Source organism: Rhamphochromis sp. 'chilingali' (genome assembly GCF_963969265.1).
Source record: "Rhamphochromis sp. 'chilingali' genome assembly, chromosome: 5".
Taxonomy (NCBI): domain Eukaryota; kingdom Metazoa; phylum Chordata; class Actinopteri; order Cichliformes; family Cichlidae; genus Rhamphochromis; species Rhamphochromis sp. 'chilingali'.
Genome location: NC_137932.1, coordinates 11,180,579 through 11,202,194, shown reverse-complemented (window position 1 = coordinate 11,202,194; position 21,616 = coordinate 11,180,579). Strand labels below are relative to the sequence as shown.

General features: G+C 41.3%; 2 protein-coding genes across 3 annotated transcripts in view; one reads left to right on the top strand and one right to left on the bottom strand.

The window, feature by feature from the left end:
* The window catches only part of mettl24 (methyltransferase like 24), a 52,291-nt gene that overhangs the window by 10,132 nt on the left and 20,543 nt on the right, over positions 1 to 21,616 (top strand). Inside the window, exons 2-3 of the mRNA XM_080882089.1 lie at positions 12,151 to 12,249; positions 18,338 to 18,471. Coding sequence (XP_080738215.1) covers positions 12,151 to 12,249; positions 18,338 to 18,471 — 233 coding nt within the window. The remainder of the gene's footprint in view (positions 1 to 12,150; positions 12,250 to 18,337; positions 18,472 to 21,616) is intronic.
* Positions 1 to 21,616, bottom strand: part of slc22a16 (solute carrier family 22 member 16) — a 69,863-nt gene that overhangs the window by 36,064 nt on the left and 12,183 nt on the right. The gene's annotated exons all lie outside the window — the stretch shown is intronic.

Below are 21,616 nucleotides of genomic sequence, written 5' to 3'. Positions count from 1 at the left end.
ACTTCCTGGCTAGTGTAGCCACTAGGTAACAAAAAGCTCAACACTGCCCCCTAGCATCCTGGAGCATTCTGTTGTGTTTGTACGTGCTTCGGAGTTTGTACGTGCTTTGTCTCTAGGGGCCATCGTAAATATACTTTTATTTATTCACTCCACATAAAATGTAATAAATCAATCATATAATACAAAAACCAACTATTTACATTTCAACTTTTAACTATTTAAATTTTCAGCTTTTTCCTTTTAAACAAATTTAAAGTGAAACAACACAAAACACTGCAAACCACAACACAATCAAATATAAATATGAAAAAATTTGAAAACAAAAAGAAGATACACATTCTCTGTCAGCCCTGCGACAGACTGGCGACCTGTCCAGGGTGTACCCTGCCTCTCGCCCTATGACAGCTGGGATAGGCTCCAGCGCCCCCCGCGACCCTGAAAAGGATAAGCGGAAGCGAATGGATGGATGGACATTCTCTGTCATATGGGCCTGCATGAATAAACTTTCTGAATCCTTTATCATCCGCAACTGAAAATAGTTGTGGATGATTACTATACCTTTCTAATGTGACGTTGTTGTCCCTGGCTCTCTTTCTCTCTCTTTCCCTCCGGCTCTGTTCCTGTGCTACTGCGAGTGTAACTACCGGCCCTCCCCCCTCTTCCCAGCGCAAAGCACGAGGCTCGCATGCGGAGTGAAGCGGAAAAAAAAGTTAGAGAGAGAGGGTGAGAGAAAGAAAAAGAAAAAAAACACGGCTCGCATCGTTCACTTCAAAGAGTCGGCTCTAAGATCCGTTTCGTTTGCGACCGACACATCACTAATGCACAGTCTATGAAGCTTTAAAGAACCATACCAGTGGCTTGGTATGTTTTTAGCACATTTACTACCCTATACCTAAACCCTATAGCATTACATCAGAGTGTACTCCATCAAAGTGACCATCAAGTCTGCATTACTTTTAAAAAAATAATGCAATTGCCATGCAATTCTGCAGATGAACTGTGCATAAATAATGTATTGAGTAAAGGCTATGCAGACACTATCTTCACTTAGTCACTTTACAAAGCAAAGATTTAATCATAAATCTTTTTGTTTGTTTAGTGTTTTTCACCAATCTAAACTCACAATTTGAAACCTGTTCTTTTTTTTGGGGGGGGGGGGGGGGGGGGCAATTGACTAAACTAAAGTCGAATATTTATAAAGTCAAATGCAAAGCAAATGCATCTGCAAACTATAAACTTTTAAGAAAGCATCTAGGTTTTGTTGTTAATTCATTGAAACTTGCAAGCGCACTGCTGTGGCATTTCAGGTTTGCATTTGCCACACTGAGTGCAAAACCGACTTTATTTAAGTGATCTTTCTTAGAGAACAGCACAAGCAGAATAATCCGCTTTTACCGCAGGATCACAAGCACCTCACAAGCAGGCTACATAGGAAGTTGTGCATTAACCGCAGGCAGAAAAATCACAGAAAGGGGTGTAAATATGTTTAGACATACAAAACCTTTGATTTTCTCAACTTTTGGATCATATTGCTGCAGTGACATTGCAGCACAGATTATGCGTAGACCATCCCCTAGAAAAACAAACAGCTCTAGACAGGCACGTAGCTTTTTTTTCTCAATATGAGATTAGTATCAAAGTCCAGCCAAAAGAAAACAAGCTACTACGTGGTTGTGCCAAGTTATGTCAGGGAGAGCACAAAGAGAGCTTTCAGATAATCAATTACCTATTTTCTTAAGAGTTTATAGAAATATGACTATTTTACTTTCATGAGTAAGCTATCTGCACTTTTTTTTTAAACCATGAGAAACAACTGAGAGCACATGGCCTAGTGCAGCCAAGGCTATATTAATACTCTTTTGATTTGTCAAACTGTTAAGATAACAGCTGGGAGCTTTCACTCTCAACTTTTAAATGTGTTATTTTGTACAAACCCAACCTCCAACCACATGTTGCTGGAGGAAAGTCACAAATCACTCAGTGCACTTTATGTTACAGTGAGTCTGCTTTGTGTGCTAGCTGCCATCACACAAAGACGCCCAATGGAGGACAGAGGGCGTTCAGTGTCAGGATCTGAGTCCAATGTCCTGATCGCACAATACTCCCTTCAGACTTGTCTGGAACATTCCAGAAAGTTCTCAGCCTCCATCCAAACCGTCATGAATAAGTGCATTGACCTCTGAAACTGGACACCCTCACTCCCATCTTTGCTGCTCACCTTCAATGCCCATCTATGAATGCATGCACACACAGGTTGTGAATTCAGCTTTCAAGCTAGCAGTGCTTAGAATGTCAGCAAAACACTTGCTTGTTAATGAAGCAGAAATTTCAGTAGCACCATGCTAATATGGCAGCAGACACCACTCAGCAGCAGAGAAGGCCAATGAACCTCAAGAACAATCATTTAAAGAGAATGCAGCTGCTTTGAGACTCATTTAAATCGGTGCTATCTCTGTTTGGAAAGGAAGTTTCTGCCTTAAAGTCTTTCACTCTATAAAAGTTATGTTAATGACAAACAAATGTGAAATGAGAATGAGAATGGGAAACACAAAGGAAAAAAAAACAATTATACATGAATATCACAAAAAGGATTATCGTTAAAATTACAGCCCTGTGCAAAAGTCTTGAGCCACCCCATGTTCTATGCAAGAGAGAACATCAACTTTTTAGACACCAGTGAATCTCTTGTTGAAGTATAATCACATTTTTTACAGTGCTGTCAAGGAGTAAGAGGTAAAGTGGTCTCCCTGAGCAATAGTTCTCCAGGCTTTCTGGAGGTCTCACAGGCTGTCTTTGGTCATTGGCTGCTTTTTCACTCATTTTCAGTCCAGTCCTTGTACCTGACCATTTTCGAGGAATTTCGTTTGCTCCTTAAGCCATTTTACATATATGAACCATTCAAGCACAAAAAGTGTTGTGTCTAGACATAACAGACAACTTGACAAAGAAAAAACTTTATTGCTTAAAAAGAGAATTCCTGTTGCAGAAACAAAATTTGTTCCTATGTCTTTAGTCGAATCCATGAAAGATGCCAAGGATAACACATTTTGACAAATATATTATTTTTGCTCCAACAAACTGATTCCCAAAGCATTATTAGCCAAAAAAATCTTTAATATCTCAGCATTATGCGCAGTGTGTACTTAAAAAAAATTAGGAAACTGCACATGTGAAGGACACAAGAGTGTCAGACCTAAAAAACTAGAGAAGATGAAAAATATCTGAAAGTCCTGTCCTTTAAAAACAGGGAAAAAATCCAGCCTGTCCAACCTGAGAGAGGGTCTGAAAGATACATCAACTAAAGGTTCAGAAGTATCTACTCTTCTTCAAACAGTAGATGGCTGTAAACAAGCCATTCGTAAAAAAGGGAAACAATTTCAACTTTCAGTATGACATTGATCCCAAACAAACTGCCACTCAAGTAAAACTATATTCAGGTAGAAAAACACACAATGGCAAACTATCAGTCATGAACTGCCCCCCTCAGAGCCCAAACCTCTATATTCTTGAAGAAATGAGGGATCAATTTGACTTAGAACAGAAGAAACGTTGGCTAACTTTCAAAGTCTGTTTTTGCCTCATATGCAACATTTCCATGTATGTTTGCACATGTTAATGTCAAAAAATCTTTGTACTATTTTGTATTTTAATAAGAAAGGATGACGAAATGAGGGGTAGCTCAAGATATCTGTATACTGCTATATGATATAGCCATCTTTTTTTTCATTTCTGTACTGCAATTATTTACACAAAAGACACAAACGGACTAATAGATGAATAAAGGAAGAAAGAAAATGAGGAAGAGCCAAGAGTGGAAACTGCTGCCTCCATGTGTCTGTCTTAGTTTCCCTGTTTGTTTGTTTTTTGGGTTTTTTTTCCAACTCCATCTTCGGAAGAAAGTGTCATATGGTGCTCAGCATGCTCCCTCTGCTCTTCCCAACCAGACATCAAACATAAATCTCAGATCTAGGATATTGTCCAGGAAGATCGCCTCACATACACGCACACACACACAGACACGCACACAAAGAGATTGTAACTGCAAACAATGAGGCCCCATCTGTCTCCTGAGATGCTGGCCAAGAGGGCCCAATTCAAACACAACACAATCCAGACAGAAGACGGGGTATTTTCAGCAGTGTCACTCTGTTTTTTTTCTATTATGCAAAATAGCTATATATGAAATATTTCAGTCCATGGGAGCACCTATACCTGTGTTGAGTTTATGAATGCATGCATGAGCAAAATTACCATGATGTGACTGGAAGGCGTTTCCAAGGCAACAGCCGGTTCCTATAGAAGTTAATAGCATGTGTCATGACAAGCCAAACGACTGCACAAACCACACACAGGTCTCAAATATGCACGCTTGTGTGTGTACATGAAATAGGGAGGACAGTGATCAGCTTCTGTTCTGACAAGAGCCGCTTCTTAACCCGGTGGATGTGCTGAGTGTTAACTGGAAACCACAATTGGCTGATAGGAATCTATCAAACCAAGTCAGACACCACTGCCTTTCCTTTCTCTAACAGCCGCTGTGGCTTTGAAAAAGATTGAGCTTTAATGGCAAAGCAACAAGCTCTTGTTGTGGAGTGCCTCGATTTCTCCTTTCCCATTCAGAGTTGCAAATATTGAGCTGAAAATGGTCAGCAATCGCAACCGAGTTCTTGATAGGTTTTCTAACATTGTTCCTCGACACTTAAAGGAAACTATCCTGTTCTTTTATGTCTTGGTGAACTGATGCTTTATATAACTAGTTAAGTTCAATTTCTGTTATTTATTCTCCTGCTATGTTACTCCTGAAATTCAAGGCTGCAAAGACTCATGGATCCAGCACAGTTTATTGAGTGTGCTTGTGATACACCTGCAAAAAAGGAAATGTAGCTCTTTGTTACCCAAAACACTTGGGTGCTGCTTGCAGATATGTTTCGGTTTAAACTAGACGGACACAAAATGCTGCTGCCATGCAATTGATGACAAAATGCAGAGTCAAAATGGACATGTGCCGGTGTTCGACCAGCTTTGGTCTACAGCACGGGGGCGGTTAATTCTGCTGCCAGCAGCAATATCTGTGATGTAACACATTGTGTTGCGCATGAATGCAAAACCTCAAAGTCAAGCAAAACAGTTTTCTGGGATCGACCGGGTGCATTGTATTCCAGTTAGAGCTTCTCTCTTTTTCACCCACATGATTCATACGTTACAGTCTCTCTTTTACAGTAAACGCATTGCAGATGTGGCTTCGTAGACTTCTGCAAATGAGAAACAGCGTAGATACAAAGACGATCTTCACGTTCCCTCCTCACCGTCTGTGCCTCAACCTCCAATTTCTTGCTTTCTCTTCGTCATTCATCCAAACGCTTTGCTTCAGCCCTCCTCCTCCTCGTGTATCCCTCCACTCCTCTGCAGCCTTCCACTGCCTTCGAGATGAAGGCTCAAGTCTTCTGAGATTACTGCCTTTATTAAAAAAGATCAGTGTAATCCTCCACTTTAATTCTGTTATACCCTCCCTGTCTCTCACTGTACGCTGTCAGTGAGCTGGGATTGGCCGATGAGCCGGGCCTGCCAGAGGAATAGAGATGACTGTATATGGTCTATATCCAAGTCTCACAATATCCCAGATTAGTCAGAATGATAGAGCTTAGTGAGGATCATTCTTTGAGATTATCCTCTATATACCATTCAGAACAGTCACGTTGTATTGAAAGACTATCAGTTCTGTAAATAGATGATTGATTTTGCTCTTAATATAATAATTTTGGCCGTCCATCTCCTCTAAATAACCCAAGTATACATGGATACCTATGGAATCCGACCATTACAATTAGCAGCAATGTACGTAAGACCGTAGGATCAGAATTCATTGTATCTCAAATTAAAATCAGCATGTGGGATCTACTAATGTACATATCTTACACTCTATACCAGCTTAACCGAGACAAGTGCAGGCCTCGGTTATGTCAGTTAAGCTCAGTGTTCATTATTGAACAATAAGAAAGAGATTGTGTATAAATAGAGTCTATGGGAAAGTTCCATGGTGAAAACAGTTGACTAAAGAGAACATAAGGGGTCATTTTGCAAACCCCCCCCCAAAAAAACATCTTGATGATCAGCAAGAAAATAGTCTATGAACTGACGAGATAAAAGTTAAACTCTTTGAATCTGGCGTAAAAACGAAAAGTGAGTATACCATTATGAGGTTTAGCCTTTTTTCACATAGGGCCAGGTATGGTTGGATAAGTTTTCATCATCAAAAACTATATTTACTTGGGTTTGTCTTTGCGTAAAATTAACATTTGCTTTATTAACTAAAACATGTAAGTGTCACAAATGTCCAAAAAAAAAACAAAACCCTAAGAAATCTGGAAGGGGAAACTATTTTTCACTCTCAGAAATGTCCCCATCTGCCACTGAAGTCATGTGTGTACTATGTAGATTTGTTTGTCTTTAGTAACAGGCTTCATAGTAGTTACAGATTTTAATTTAAAAGAAATCAAGCTTCGTCGTGTGATAAATGTTGCATTGCACCAGTGTTTACAACACCATTAAAAATCAGAATCTTTCTGCATTTTCCCTGAACCACATTAACACAACCCTGTGGGACATAAATCTCTGATATGATCTCACACCTGGGTTCACCACCCACTCAGAAACAGAGGGAGGTTAATGTGAATCAGCCACCAGCTGTTTCATTAAACCGCAGATTCTCTGTCTGCCCACTTGCCCGTTTCACGTCTTGACCTTCGCTTGCCATTGGATACTGTTGGGTTTCCGTCCAAGCTGTCAGAAAAATACACCTCGTCAAAGACCATTTTTTGAACTTTAGGACAGTTCATGGTGTTAAAAAACAGTCCACATGCTGTTGAACTAAAAGCTTTGACCTCCTAACTGTACAGCCTGGTGATATTTTTCTGAAGTGTCTGGACTCTGATGAGAGCAATAGCTTAAAATGAGCAGCAGGTCTGACACTCAGCCACCCTGGCACTCTACCAGTGGATAGGAGTGACTTGGCAGCATTCACTCTGACACCTTATGTTTTCGAAATAGGCAGACCCAACCCACCTGTGGCTTGGTCCTGCATGACATTTGATACACTAATGAGAATTTGTTTATCCAAGCGGTGATTGTGCCGTGTCCTCTCAGACACTCTGCCCACACTGTCAGCGATCGCTACATACACAGACTTAATTCATTCTTGTTGTAAAGGCAATTAAAAAAAAAAAAAAAAGTGTAACTCATCCTTTTTTTCTCATTTTTCCACAATTTGTGTGTTTGTTGTCAGCTCCACCCAATGTTATTTACCTCCCACCTCTCCATTCTTTTTTACCGCCTTCATTGTTCTGGCAGACAGTCCTCTCTTGCTTTATCCAGTCATCTCTTGTTCACCCATCCATCCTGTTCTCCCCAAGGGATTATTCATGCTTGGCCTGGCTGCTCACACCTCTCTCCCAGGCTGAGAGGCACCGATCCAATAACACACCCAGCTCCCAGGCTGTGGAGAAGGGCAAATTCCATCTTTGTTTGATTTTTTTTTTTTTTTTTTTTTTTTTTTTTTTTTGGTGGATGGGGGGTTAACGCAAGAAGAAGGAAATACAAAAACCCCTCAAATCTTTATTTCATGGAAAGTGTAAACATTAACTGTAGTTTGTGCAGATATTTGAGCACCTCATAATAAAAGCTGCCAGTGATGGTGTTTCGGGTATGTCTCGGATCTGTTTCATTATTTGAGTGCATGACATTTTCATCCAGAATTTGCTGACATTTAAAGATATCCCGTCTTCCTGCTATCTGTGCCAATGACTGCCAAAAACCCTAAAGTAAAGTATTTCCCACCCACCTGGTTAGCAGCAGGCAAGGTGCTCTTTTAAATTAATGCTGCTCATTTTTTGCCAGAGAGCTCAGTCTTTACTTTATGTACTCAAATCATTTTGTTTCCATAGTCACTACTCCCGTGACCACAAACCCTTCCTGCAGCTTCTCTTCCATACCAGGGGTTTGGTTTTCCTACCTGCCAGGGAAAAGTAGAATTTTCTTGGAACATTTTCTGGGATTTTATGGTGATAAAAATAAAAATGTGTGTTCTGCATATATTTTTAGTTCTAACTTCAAAGATCAACAATACGTATTAGTTTTTTTATACCTGCATGTTCATCTCCTGTCAGCAGCTGAAGTTTAGCTAAATCTGATCTGATACTTCTGCTTGTCTCAGCATTTGTGCTTCAGCTTCATGCGGCTCGCCAGGCTTAAACTGAAGCACATATCAGCACTTCTTCCACCATTTCATTGGATTTTTAATTGAAGTGATACTTCAACTTAACTGAGCTCTCACACCGAAATCGGCAAGCAGTCTCCTTCATCATTTTTATTTAATGTCTTAAATGCTTCTTGATTTTAATTTCAGCTGCCACATACTTTGAAATATTTTGTGAGAAATCTTTTTTTTTCTTTAAATTCAGACTTTCCGCAGCAAGCCTCTGGAAAGCTTTACAGTTCCTGTTGTCATTCCACTGACAAAGTTTGGCTGACACACTTGAACTGACACTAATTTCTCTCAGCTCCTCCACTCTAACTCACCCTTCAACCTTAATTCATCACTTACACTTACGCAGACATTTCCACTCGTTTCAGTGCTCGAGGGTAAAACTGAATCTTTAAGTGTTTTCAGCACTTCCAATTCACCTGATGCTTCAACCTCACTCAGTTCACACACTTAATCGGACGCTGTAATTGTATTTCGGCTGCTGCTTTCCTCAATAGACATGCTTTTCTTGTTATAATGTTTCATGTACATTTTTTTTTCAGATTAACGAACCCCCTATTTAATTCATTTCCACTGACCATGTCATCTATGTAAAGGCAACAACCTTAAAATCTCTTGCTGAGGACAGAATTATGTCTAATTTCACAGGACTAAGGCTGCATCGCTGATGAGTGATGTTCTCTCTGTCTACCTTAGGTGCTGATGACTTGTTGTTGCTTGACTGAACACATAGTTTAGCACTAATCGCATCACTGCTCAGCAATAATCACCAGTTGGAAAAAAAAATCCTGATAGGTATGCACAGTGTAGAACCTGCACAAACCCATAGTCTCTATTTTGCACTTTAAGCCTATTGATTAAAGATTGAATTTATTTTAATTTCCCATTAAGGCAAAAATCATTTTAACTTCTGAGGGAAGTATAAACACACTAGATTTAAACTTGCACTGTACAAGTCAGGCTGGCTATTCCAGTCCAGCACTGCCATAAAGTCTCAAAGTAGCCATAAAATCTTTGACAGACACCTCCTCCCTTGGCAAATGCTTCCAAATATTTCCATTTCTTCTCTGCTGTAAAGTGCTGGATCACTCGTGCTTGTGTGAGCACTTTGGAACCTCCCATTGTCCTTTTCCTCTTCCATTTCTATTCAACCGCAGCTTACAGCACATACTGCAACCTCCCAGAGACTTCATTGTCCCAGATATCTGCCCTCTGATCAGTACCCTAGTCCCAACCTGTACCAGGGTGATGTATGGGGCCTGACAGCTGAGTTGTTCAGGGAGGACTGGGTAAGGAGATGAAAAGGGCAGCTCACAGACAGAGAGCTCTGGGAGTCCCCGGGATGCAGAAAGGTAGATGTTATTTGTACACGTGTAAATGTACTTCAAATGCCGTTTTTCTGTCTCTGTAAAACCCTCCTGGCTTCAATACTGCAGTTTAGGAACAATGTTAATTAGAAGTGGCATTTTATTTTCTTCTTTTTGTCAGGGGCTGCTTGTCAGACTGGGGGCTTTGCCAGAGAGATTTTTTTTTATGGCCTGAGTTAAAATTATATGGTGGAATCTAAACAACAAATACTCCACGAGTTAAAAATCAAAAGACAGACAGCCCAATGATTGTTAACACTCATAGCATCTGATATTAAATAAACACAAAATCTGTGCAGCCCTGCTGTACATTAATGATGATGGTTTATGCTTAAATAGCTTTAAATTTATTGAACTGAGCTCTTTTTGTTGAGAAGCTGCATATTTCCACTGGAGATGTTTTGTCCAGAAGTAAATATATGACTATACCAATTAACCAGTTTATGTTCAAGACACTTCAGACATATGCTTTACCATGGGTTTAATGCCAATATGACTATTTACCTTGACTCTTCGAATCTTCAACCCATCACTCATAGCTGCCACTATAGCACTCAAATTATCTCATAATGCGCAAGCATATTTGTCAGATAATGATCTCTTCTGTGCTTGATACACATACAGATTTTAAAAACAAAACCTGTTCTGTTTTCAGTGTCTGTTATCGCATTTTTCTTTATATAAACATGTATTAGAGATGGACATTTTTAGCATTAATACTCAGGATGTAGGATGTGGCATTTCATAAATGCTTAACTTGTACTAATGAGCCATTACACACATACATCACCAGCCTGAATCTTTAATACTAATGCGGATGGATTCATGCTTTCATGATGTTTACACCAATTTCTGATCCAAATACTGCATCAGATATTGAGACTCGTGCAGGCAGCATTTTTCTAATCTTTTTTTGTGCAATTTTGGAAAGGAAACGCAAACTTTAGCCGTAGCTTCCTGTTCTTAGCTGATAGAAGTGTGACCCAGTGTGGTCTTCTGCTACAGTAGCCAGTCGCCTTCAAGGTTTGATGTCATGTGCACTGTTTGTAACGAGTGGTCACTACTACTTTCTTAACAGCTCGAAGGAGTCTGGCTGTTCACCTCTGACCTCTGGCCTTAACAAAGTGGCCGGTGAGTGTCTGTGGGTCCTGAGTGCCTTTTTAACTACGAAGCTGAGGTCAGTGATAGAGACCAGCAGAAAGCAGAAGTAAACAATCAATGGGGACGCAGGATGTTAGAAGAAAGAAAAAACAGGCAATGAAAAGAGCAACAGGATATTAGAAGACCGAGAAAGACAAAAGAAAACAGAAGCCATGATATAAAAGGAAGCAGAGAAAAGAACGGATGGGTTGAGGCAAGGCAAGCATTCGGATGTTTTGACACTCTGTAAATCGATTGAAGGCTTGATGCCAAACACTGAAAAGTGTTGTGTGGATCAAGCTCTGCAGCCATTAAAGCAAAAGCAGATTTTTTGTATGTTGGCAGGTCCAGGATCTGCCTCAGTGGAGAAGAAAATAACACATATGGTGTTGTCAGATAACATATTAGCAGAGTGGTGTGGGGTTACGTACAGACCTGTAAAAAGTCAAGCAAAGTGTGCACTGTATAGACTCAAGTATATATTTTTTTAAATATATGTATAAGCTCTAGTGTGTGTACATGTGCAATGAAGATTAAAAGAAGGATCAGTTAGTGAAAGTGTCAAATGTCTTAGTTATAGTCCTCTGTGTTGAGGCCACGTTAACCATGAGAGAACCATGCCACACGTGTCCACAGCAACAAACCTAAACACGATCTTGTCAGTAAAGACAGCCTAATCTAATTTGCACAGCTATGGGAAATTATGAAATAAACTGCAGTGCCCATACACAGGAGCGCCCTAGGCAGGGACGTGCACTCTCATCAAACCACAGCAGATAATTTGTTCCAGGGCTGCTAATGAACACTTGGCTGTGGTGTTTGACCCAAGAAATGATTGTACAAGCAACGAATACATCATCACAGAGCCGTCTCTGTCGCCCTCTGTACTGCATACTCTATAACCCTCCTCTAATCACAAACAGGCACATTCCTGTAGCATGGAAGCAGGCTTTAAAGCAAGGTTCTGCCACGTTTCAGGAATGCAGCACAGAGCTAAAGCTGCTAAAGCCCCCTGATGAAGGGGTCTAAGATCTTATTCTTCCACTTTCAAACAAAGCTCAATCCATACCTTCCAGCAAAGCATACACGTGAGTAAATAGGCTAGCAGTCCCCATTTTACTAAAATAACAACAGAAATGAACTTTAGCTGTTTGTCGCTAACACGTGTGTGTGGGGGAAATTTTCCTCAGAGCACACTGTGACCTAGTTCTATCAGTGGCTATACACAAGAGGGTTATAATACCTGAAAGAATAAAGCTCCCTTTATTGTTGTCCTTGCACTGGATTTCTTGTGAGTGGCCTACTTTGATGTTAGTGAGTTGCTCATTTTCATATTATTTCCATTGTAACTGTTCATGTATATGCGTATGTTCCCCTATTCAGACTCCACGGTGGCATATAGACCTGGAGCCCTGGGCCAGTGAGAGTCAGTCACTGGAGGATGAAGCTAAAAGGTTCCTCAGCTACATCACAACTCAGCAAGTGAGATATTTTTTTAAATTTCATTTGCTACCGAAATGTATTTTTGATTATTATTCATTTAAAATGCCAACATTAAAACCACTGACAGATTAAGTGTAAATGGACTGGTTCTTATACAGGGAGTGCAGAATTATTAGGCAAATGAGTATTTTGTCCACATCATTCTCTTCATGCATGTTGTCTTACTCCAAGCTGTATAGGCTCGAAAGCCTACTACCAATTAAGCATATTAGGTGATGTGCATCTCTGTAATGAGAAGGGGTGTGGTCTAATGACATCAACACCCTCTATCAGGTGTGCATAATTATTAGGCAACGTCCTTTCCTTTGGCAAAATGGGTCAAAAGAAGGACTTGACAGGCTCAGAAAAGTCAAAAATAGTGAGATATCTTGCAGAGGGATGCAGCAGTCTCAAAATTGCAAAGCTTCTGAAGCGTGATCATCGAACAATCAAGCGTTTCATTCAAAATAGTCAACAGGGTCGCAAGAAGCGTGTGGAAAAACCAAGGCGCCAAATAACTGCCCATGAACTGAGAAAAGTCAAGCGTGCAGCTGCCAAGATGCCACTTGCCACCAGTTTGGCCATATTTCAGAGCTGCAACATCACTGGAGTGCCCAAAAGCACAAGGTGTGCAATACTCAGAGACATGGCCAAGGTAAGAAAGGCTGAAAGACGACCACCACTGAACAAGACACACAAGCTGAAACGTCAAGACTGGGCCAAGAAATATCTCAAGACTGATTTTTCTAAGGTTTTATGGACTGATGAAATGAGAGTGAGTCTTGATGGGCCAGATGGATGGGCCCGTGGCTGGATTGGTAAAGGGCAGAGAGCTCCAGTCCGACTCAGACGCCAGCAAGGTGGAGGTGGAGTACTGGTTTGGGCTGGTATCATCAAAGATGAGCTTGTGGGGCCTTTTCGGGTTGAGGATGAAGTCAAGCTCAACTCCCAGTCCTACTGCCAGTTTCTGGAAGACACCTTTAAGCAGTGGTACAGGAAGAAGTCTGCATCCTTCAAGAAAAACATGATTTTCATGCAGGACAATGCTCCATCACACGCATCCAAGTACTCCACAGCGTGGCTGGCAAGAAAGGGTATAAAAGAAGAAAAACTAATGACATGGCCTCCTTGTTCACCTGATCTGAACCCCATTGAGAACCTGTGGTCCATCATCAAATGTGAGATTTACAAGGAGGGAAAACAGTACACCTCTCTGAACAGTGTCTGGGAGGCTGTGGTTGCTGCTGCACGCAATGTTGATGGTGAACAGATCAAAACACTGACAGAATCCATGGATGGCAGGCTTTTGAGTGTCCTTGCAAAGAAAGGTGGCTATATTGGTCGCTGATTTGTTTTTGTTTTGTTTTTGAATGTCAGAAATGTATATTTGTGAATGTGGAGATGTTATATTGGTGTCACTGGTAAAAATAAATAATTGAAATGGGTATATATTTGTTTTTTGTTAAGTTGCCTAATAATTATGCACAGTAATAGTCACCTGCACACACAGATATCCCCCTAAAATAGCTAAAACTAAAACCAAACTAAAAACTACTTCCAAAAACTCATCATTTGATATTAATGAGTTTTTTGGGTTCATTGAGAACATGGTTGTTGTTCAATAATAAAATTATTCCTCAGAAATACAACTTGACTAATAATTCTGCACTCCCTATATAGTGCTTTACTACTCTACCTGAGCGCTCAAAGCACTTTATACACCATTCACACTCATTCTCACAAGCTGTTTTCTATGCTGTTTCTATAAAAGTGCTTTTTATTTAACATTCACACACATGCATACACTGATGGATGCGTTGGAGAGCAACTTGAGGTTAGTATCTTGCCCGGGGATATTTGGCATGCTTACTGGAGCAGCCAGGGATCAAACCACCAACCTTCTGATTAGTAGGTAACCTGATCGACCCCCTGTTGGTTCTTTTTGTTTTTATGAATATTTTCTAATATAATTTTTTTAATTGAGGTCTAGGTCTGTTTTCTGAGCTCATTAAAAGCACTTTTAATATTATTTTTAGATATCTGGTCATGACAGGACAGCCATAATGCAAACATGTGATTTTTAATAGACTATGATGCATATTGATCGTTTAACTCTTAAGGGAAATATTTAAATCGAGAATAAGTACTTTTACTTCTGATGCTTTATAGCTTGCCTACACCTTCCTGATGTCCACTATTAAAGCCCTATTCAATTATTACTGTGACATAATGTGCTTTATATTTACTATTTATTTCTTATTTGCGATATTGGCTGTGCTTAATGATGCAGTGCAAGCACCATCGATTGGGGGATTAATCATCTTTAACTCTTAATCACATTTTCTGTCCTCAAAGCAAAAATTAACCTGACACTGAATGCAAATCTAAGACTAGAGTTTGAGGCAAAAATAAATAAAGTAGTTAAGCCATGAGACACATACCTTTGGCTGCTTTTTTAAAAAAAAATAAGACTGCATCTCTTAGCCCATGATTGAGCTGCACTGGCATCTCTTTCACATTCAGCATAGCCAAAACATTTTTCTTGCCCTGACAGTAAGCAACTAATTCATTACTCTATTGATGATTACTATACAGATGGAGCTCACAGCCCCTCTATTCAGATCTAATCAATGAGTTGTTGTGGTTTGCTCCTTGGACTGCATCAGTATTAATTACTACAAATCAATGAAGATGTTTTGCATCATAATAATAAGAAGAAGGAAAAAAGGAAAAATATAAAAAGGAACTGAGAAAGGTTGGAATTCTGGTTGGAAGGTTGGAAAATCTTTGTCTCTACGATGGAGGCATTCTTTGAACTCATGTAGTTTGTGTGTGCGTGTGTGTGCGTGTGTGTGTGTGCGTGTGTGTGTTTTTCTATTGCAGTAAATTGGCTTGGAGACAAATCAACATTTTATCTTTATCCCTCACACAACATAGCCAGAGCACAGAGTACCAATCTCCAAATGACTAAGCATCACTCAGTCTGTCTTTCACAAAGCAGAAATTTAGTTCATTATGAATTAGTGCTGGGATGTGCGTGTGTGTGTGTTTAGGTACTTTTGGATTTTTGTGCGTGAGGAAGGAAGGGACAAGGACAGGAACAGAGAGAAAGAGATCTTGTGAGCATGTGTGTACAAGTGTGTGTTTGTGAGGAGCTGTGGAAGGGAACTGTCTGTCATTGACAGTGACAGGCGAGGGTGGAGGGAGCTGGTGTGGGGATAGCAGCATCCTCTGCTGTAATGCTGACTGACATAGTGCCTGGTGGAACTGTTACTAAGAGAGATGGCCTGCGACACAACTGTCCAATCAATACCAGTCAGCAGCTTTCACGTGTTCATGCACAGATAAGAGTAAGTCTATATAAAAATATTAATAATACTACTAATAATAGTGTGAAAGAATAAGGCAGCAGGAGCGTGGGATCAATTTCTGATTAGCTTATCAACAATAAGAATGAACTTCTCATTCACGCTCAGTGAATGTTCTCGGTTTTACAGCTCAGTATTCTTTGTAGCTTTGTTCAGCTCTCAGCAGCTCAATGCAACTGATATGTCTTTAGATGTGAAGTGGCAAAATAATCAAGAGTGATTTCGCATTTAATTTTCCACAGTGCATTGTATGCAGATAAACGCTTTCAACTCGAACGCATTAACGATGACGGACATTGTGGAGAATGTTCAATATGTAAGAATTGGTTTAAATAGAGAGCAACAAAGACACATCGGGCAACTTTTGTCCTTTGTCAGATGGTGACACTGCACTTCAGTGATTCAGTTGGTTCCTTCCTGCGTGACCTATCACAGAATGATCTCATTAAAATGGGCGATTTATACAAAAGCCACAGTAAGAAATTACGCCTAAGAGGTTCTTTTGAAACTGTACAAATCCAGCTTGCCAAAAAAGGGAAGGCTGGCAATGTAAACACGGCTAATGAACAGTTTCAAATGTAAATTTCTTCTATTTTAGGAACAGTAAGTGGATTTATAAGAGGCTGGGACATAGTACATTTCTTCTTACACATTCGCTTGGCTGCAAAACGTCTGCCATCTGTGTCTTTTTACCTGAGTTAGGATCTAGAAAGTATTTCTTATTCACCATTGAATGTAAATGAAAGATGGATATAGCCATCACCTACTAGTTATCAAAGTGCCATTTTGAAAATTTAGGCTGAGTGTTTTAAATGTGTTGTGTTTGGAAAGCAGACATTATAGCAAATGGGAGATTGATTAGGAAATAAAGAAAGCTGCGAAAGCAATTTGATTTTATCAATCAGGGGAGATAAAAGCTCATTTCAATACAGAGTTCTAAACACTCAGATTTCATTTTGCAGCCAGAAGATATGTAATGGTAATCAGCATACTTTCACATTAGGCTCTCTTTTTAGACTAGAAGTTTGTGGAAGCTGCTGTGCAAGGTGGATGCCTTTTATTGGGAATAATATAAGCTTTGGTCTCTTGCTCAAGGAGATTTTAGCTTTTTTAAAGACTGGTGAGAAATCCCCGGGCAACTTCTGATCACTAGGAAAAAATATGCACTCCCCGACTAGATGGTGAGTGGTTGCTGGCTGTTTGTTGGTGAAATTAGTCGCAAAGAGGATGCTAAAAACCTCCTTGTGGCTTTGTTTGCTAGCAAATTGCTGAAGTCACCTGTAGTTTGCATAGAAAATGCTAACTTGTCTGCCAACCACTCAATAAGCGGTTGCCAAAAGTGACGCAAACCGAAAATGCTTGCTTTGCTTTCAAATTAAGAGTTGCCCCTTGCTGCTGCAACTAAGACATTTAAAAGGGCGCAACTTTCACTTTTGAAGGCAAATATTCTCATCACAAAATGTTCTCTCTGCACACAGTTTCACTGCCACGGAGAGGGTAGTTTGCAGACAAATCAGCATCTTTATGTAAGAGTGGCAATCTGCTGGCAACCAAAGCAACTGCATGGAGGTTTTCAGTGCACCACTGTATACGTCATTGCAAATGATTTTACCTAGCAACTCTCTAGCTGTGATAAGATGCAGTAGCACAAACAAAGTGTAGCTGTGAACATGCTACTTTGGACTTGAATGGTGTAGTACAGTAAAGCCAGACATTTGATGTCTGAGCCAATATTGTTTCTTCCCTTGCAAAGTTAATCTCGGCATCAGACAGAATGTGGAGAAACCGCACAGCAAACATTTGAGCAGTAGCTCCTGCTCTGTACTGGTATATGCAGGTGTGTATACAGCATTTTTGCAAATGTTGGTCCTTGGAGTCTTGGTTGAAATTGATTATGAAAGCTGTATTTTTAAGGTTGAAAAATATAATCCACAACATTGTAGAACAATACACTGTTATTGTACAGTACTGAAAAAATATTTTTGTTAAAGATATGGCAGGATCCAAAGACTTTTATATGGAAGCAGCTAAAAGGATACTGTGTTTTAAATCCAACAAATTTTGTGGATTAAAGGGGGTAAAAGTACAATCTTAATCATAAATGAAGGATTTAAAGTCCTCGTTTTTAGTTTCTTTCTGCCAACCCAGTGACACTCGGCAGTGCATCAGCACCAGCTGTGCATCATGTCTGAGTCTGAGTTGTAGAACTCACCTAAAGAAATCAGGATATATCAGAGTGTCAACTATGCTGCCACATTTGACTCGTGTTTGCTTGAAATCCCTAGGACTCCATTTATTGTACAGAATGAAATCTCACTCGTTTGGTTGGAGTAATGCTGTCAAAGAGTAATGCGCTCTTACACATGAAATGCCCGCTTCTCAGAAGATTTATCTCACCACAACCCCCTGCCCAGTTAACGACTAGTTCACTTTCACATTCAGTGACCAGTGCAGTGAACAGACTTGGACATCAATATCCAAACAGCGCAGGTGGTCTTGAATGTCCAGCATACAGACACAGACACTTATTTTTGCTTTGCGAATCGAGTCGATGTGGTTCTGTTGCTCTGTCATTCATTTCTTGTTCCATTTATATTTGCAATACAGGACTCCCACTGTGTCAGATAACATGGCTGTCTTGACAATAAGTTCTGCTCCTTGTTCCTGGAAAAATGGCTGTTATTATGTCTTGCTTTGTGTTTACATTTATGTTTGTCCAGGTGTCATGTGCGTCACTTCGAGGCAAGAAAGCAGACCAGGAAGGGTCCATTGGGGCATGGGCTGTGTGCCTAGATCCCAATTATAAACTGATCCGCAGGATAGAGAGCAGACACTGCAGGGTGTACTCTTTTGGGTGAGTATTGTTTGTTAGACACTCACACATAATTTTGTTTTTGCTAAATGTGTGTTCCCCTAACAAGGAATTGTCCAATATATAGGGAATGGAGTCAACTGTAGTCGCTTACACGGAAACAAACAGTGACGGAATTATCTGCAGGTGACACAATTATTCAGAACATCTCGTTCTGAGACAGGCTGTGAGATATCTGCTGGTTATCAAAATTGCCACAGCTGTTAGTAAACTTTATAGTAAAGTAAAGTTTATTCTGTATCATAAAAATATATTCAATGTCTATTTTCACACACAATAAATGAAGTGCGTGTCTTTCTCCACCTTCCTTGTTAGCCTCATCTTTTCATGTCCTCGGCGACTAATTGTACACTGAGTATGATTTTATTTTGTCTTTATGTCTTTCTTCTTACATTGCTTTTGTCTTCGTGCAGTTCCATTTTCACTCTGCACATTTTCCTTTAATTTGTTGTCTTTTGTTAAACTTCAAACGTCATAACTATTCTACCTTTGGTTCCTTTAACTGGATTGGCATGTAACCTTGACTTCAGTCAGCCAGACCACCAAGGCGTTTGACCTTCTTAAGCCCAGGCTGTCATTCACTCTTAGCTTTGTGCCATGGATCGGCTCAGTCTAAGTCTGCTCGGCCAATGCTGAGGTGCAGCAATGGTTGAAGGGATTTTTCTGCTGGGAGAGAAGGCTTATTAGTTTGACCGTTGAGAGACAGCACAGGTGTGCTGGCATCAAGGCAAGCGAGGCGCAGATAGGTGTGGGAGAGTGGCAGGAGGGGCGGGGAGGTCAAAAGGGTGTCAGAGGCCAAATAGACAGGAGAAAAAAACATCTGATATCCTCTGGCTGACTGCAACGGCACTCTGTGCAGACAAGCTACATGGACACGCACTAAAATTCAAATGAGTTTTATCAAACATCTCAGAGATTGATACAAACATTTTGATATTTGGCTTGAATATCGGCTTGGAAAATGTGACTGTTACGTTCTGTGAGGCTGTGGGAGTGTGTGGGTGGGGTGTTTGCCCACTCTCCCCGCCTCCACCCCTCTTGCCACTCCTACCCCTCTCTGTCTCTCTCACTCTCCTCTCTCCCCAGGACACAGCTGCTGCTGATTAGCCTCGTTTGCCACCTGACTCCAGTCAGCAATCATCCTCTGAGGCTATTTAAACTGGGGATGAGCTGTGAGCAGGGTGGCTTTTTCCTCGGTGGCGCTACGCGGTTCTGTGCTAGATTTTGGACAGACAGCCTCTTTCTGACCAGTGAGCAGACGGGCTTGTGGGCCCTGAGAGTGTCTCCCCGTGGTGGGGAGTAGGGTAGGAAGTGTGGGAAGTGCCTCCTTTTTTATTGTGTTTGTTTGGTAGTCCTCCTGCCTTTCGTGGCTGCGAGCGTTTTCTTTGTTTCTTTGGCGTTATTGGTAAGACGGCGTTGCCGGCCCTTTAAGTTAATGTTAACCTGTACCATTTTGTAATAAAGTTTTATTGATGCAGAACAACTCTGTTTGTTTTCCTTTTTCATTCTGATTCCGGACTCATTTGTTACTGGTCCCCTCTCTCACATGCCTAGACCCCTTCGGGGGGAACGTAACAATGTGGGGGCTCGTCCGGGATATGAATGGAAGGAACAACAATTGAGTTTTAGTGAGTTGTTTGCCGGTGGCTTGTTTAGTTGTATGGTATCTGCTGCGCTCTCTCTCCAGTTAGCAAAGGGGAGTGTCTAGCTGAGCGTAAGCTCCTCCTTCAGGCACTCATTTTTTATTTTTCCTTTATTATTTTCGGAGTAATCCCGGGTGGGGATTAGTTCCCTGTCGGGGGTAGGCTTGTCGGTGCTTTGTGCACTTGATGCTTAGCCTTTAAAGTTGCCTCGAGCCTGGTACACTCCAGAAGCTAACTAGGCTAAGATTTTAGTAGGCAGGTCTGGGGAGAGGGTCGGCGGTACTTTTATTTATTGGTTAACCTCTGGCCACACTTTTCCCGCCTGTTTTCTCATTTGTGTATTGGAGGTGGTGCTTCTTTGTTGTTATTGTTAGCCTCAGGTAGTTTTTTGTTTTTAGAGTTGATGGCTACCTTTGATATTGCCGTGTTTAATAAAAACCCCTTGCTTGTCCAACTGGACGCCTGTAGGAAGAGGGATTTGCATGAGGTGGCATCAGGTTATAGCATTTCTGTTTCCACAGCTCTGCGTAAGGCTGAGCTGAAAGCTGCTCTTGTGGCTGGCTTGGTGGAGAAAGGGATAGTGGCCTTGCCAGTATCTGCCAGTCCACTTGAGCATGGTGCAGCGTCTCAGCCTGTTCCGCAGGCGTCAGCTCAAGCTGTAGGTCCATTGGTGTCGACACCTGTTGGTCAGGGGCTGCCTGTGGACAAACCCATGACATTGCCTCGCTTCGAACCCCTCTCCATTGAATCAAGTGAAGGCTCGAAGCAGGATGCTAAGCTCCGTGTACGCCTGGCTCGTCTCCAGTTAGAGAAGGAGGACCGTGAGAGGGAGTTCCAGCTAAAGAAAGAGCTGGAGCTTAGGCGTTTAGACGCAGAGCTTGCTAGAGCCAGAGAGGTCGAATTGAGGAAGGTGGAGGTGGAGGCAGAGACAGCTGTGAGGTTGCGACAGCTGGAACTCCGGCAGGTTTCCCTTCCTCCGACCGCCTCCATTCGTCAGGCGGACACCCCGTTTGACGTAGGGAAAAACAGTCGTCTGGTTCCGATGTTCCGTGACACTGAGGTCGACAGCTACTTTGAGTCGTTTGAACGAATAGCCACGGCCTTGCACTGGCCACGGGATTCATGGGCCATTTTGCTCCAATGTAAGCTGGCGGGTAAGGCTCAAGAAGTTTGTTCCTCGTTGTCAGCTGAGGACAGCTTGGACTATGACAAGCTGAAAAGGGCTATCCTGCTGGCCTATGAGCTGGTCCAGAAGCCTATAGGCAGCGTTTCCGGGGGTTGAGAAGAGGTCAGGGTCAGTCCTATCTTGATTTCGCCAGGGAAAAAGGTGTTCTTTTCGATCGGTGGTGTGCAGCCTGCAAAGCCACTGACCTGGCTTCGATCCGGGAACTAATGCTCATAGAGGAATTTAAGAACTGCATTGCTGAGCGCATCGCAGTATATATTAATGAACAGAAGGTTTCCTCGCTACAGCAGGCTGCGAC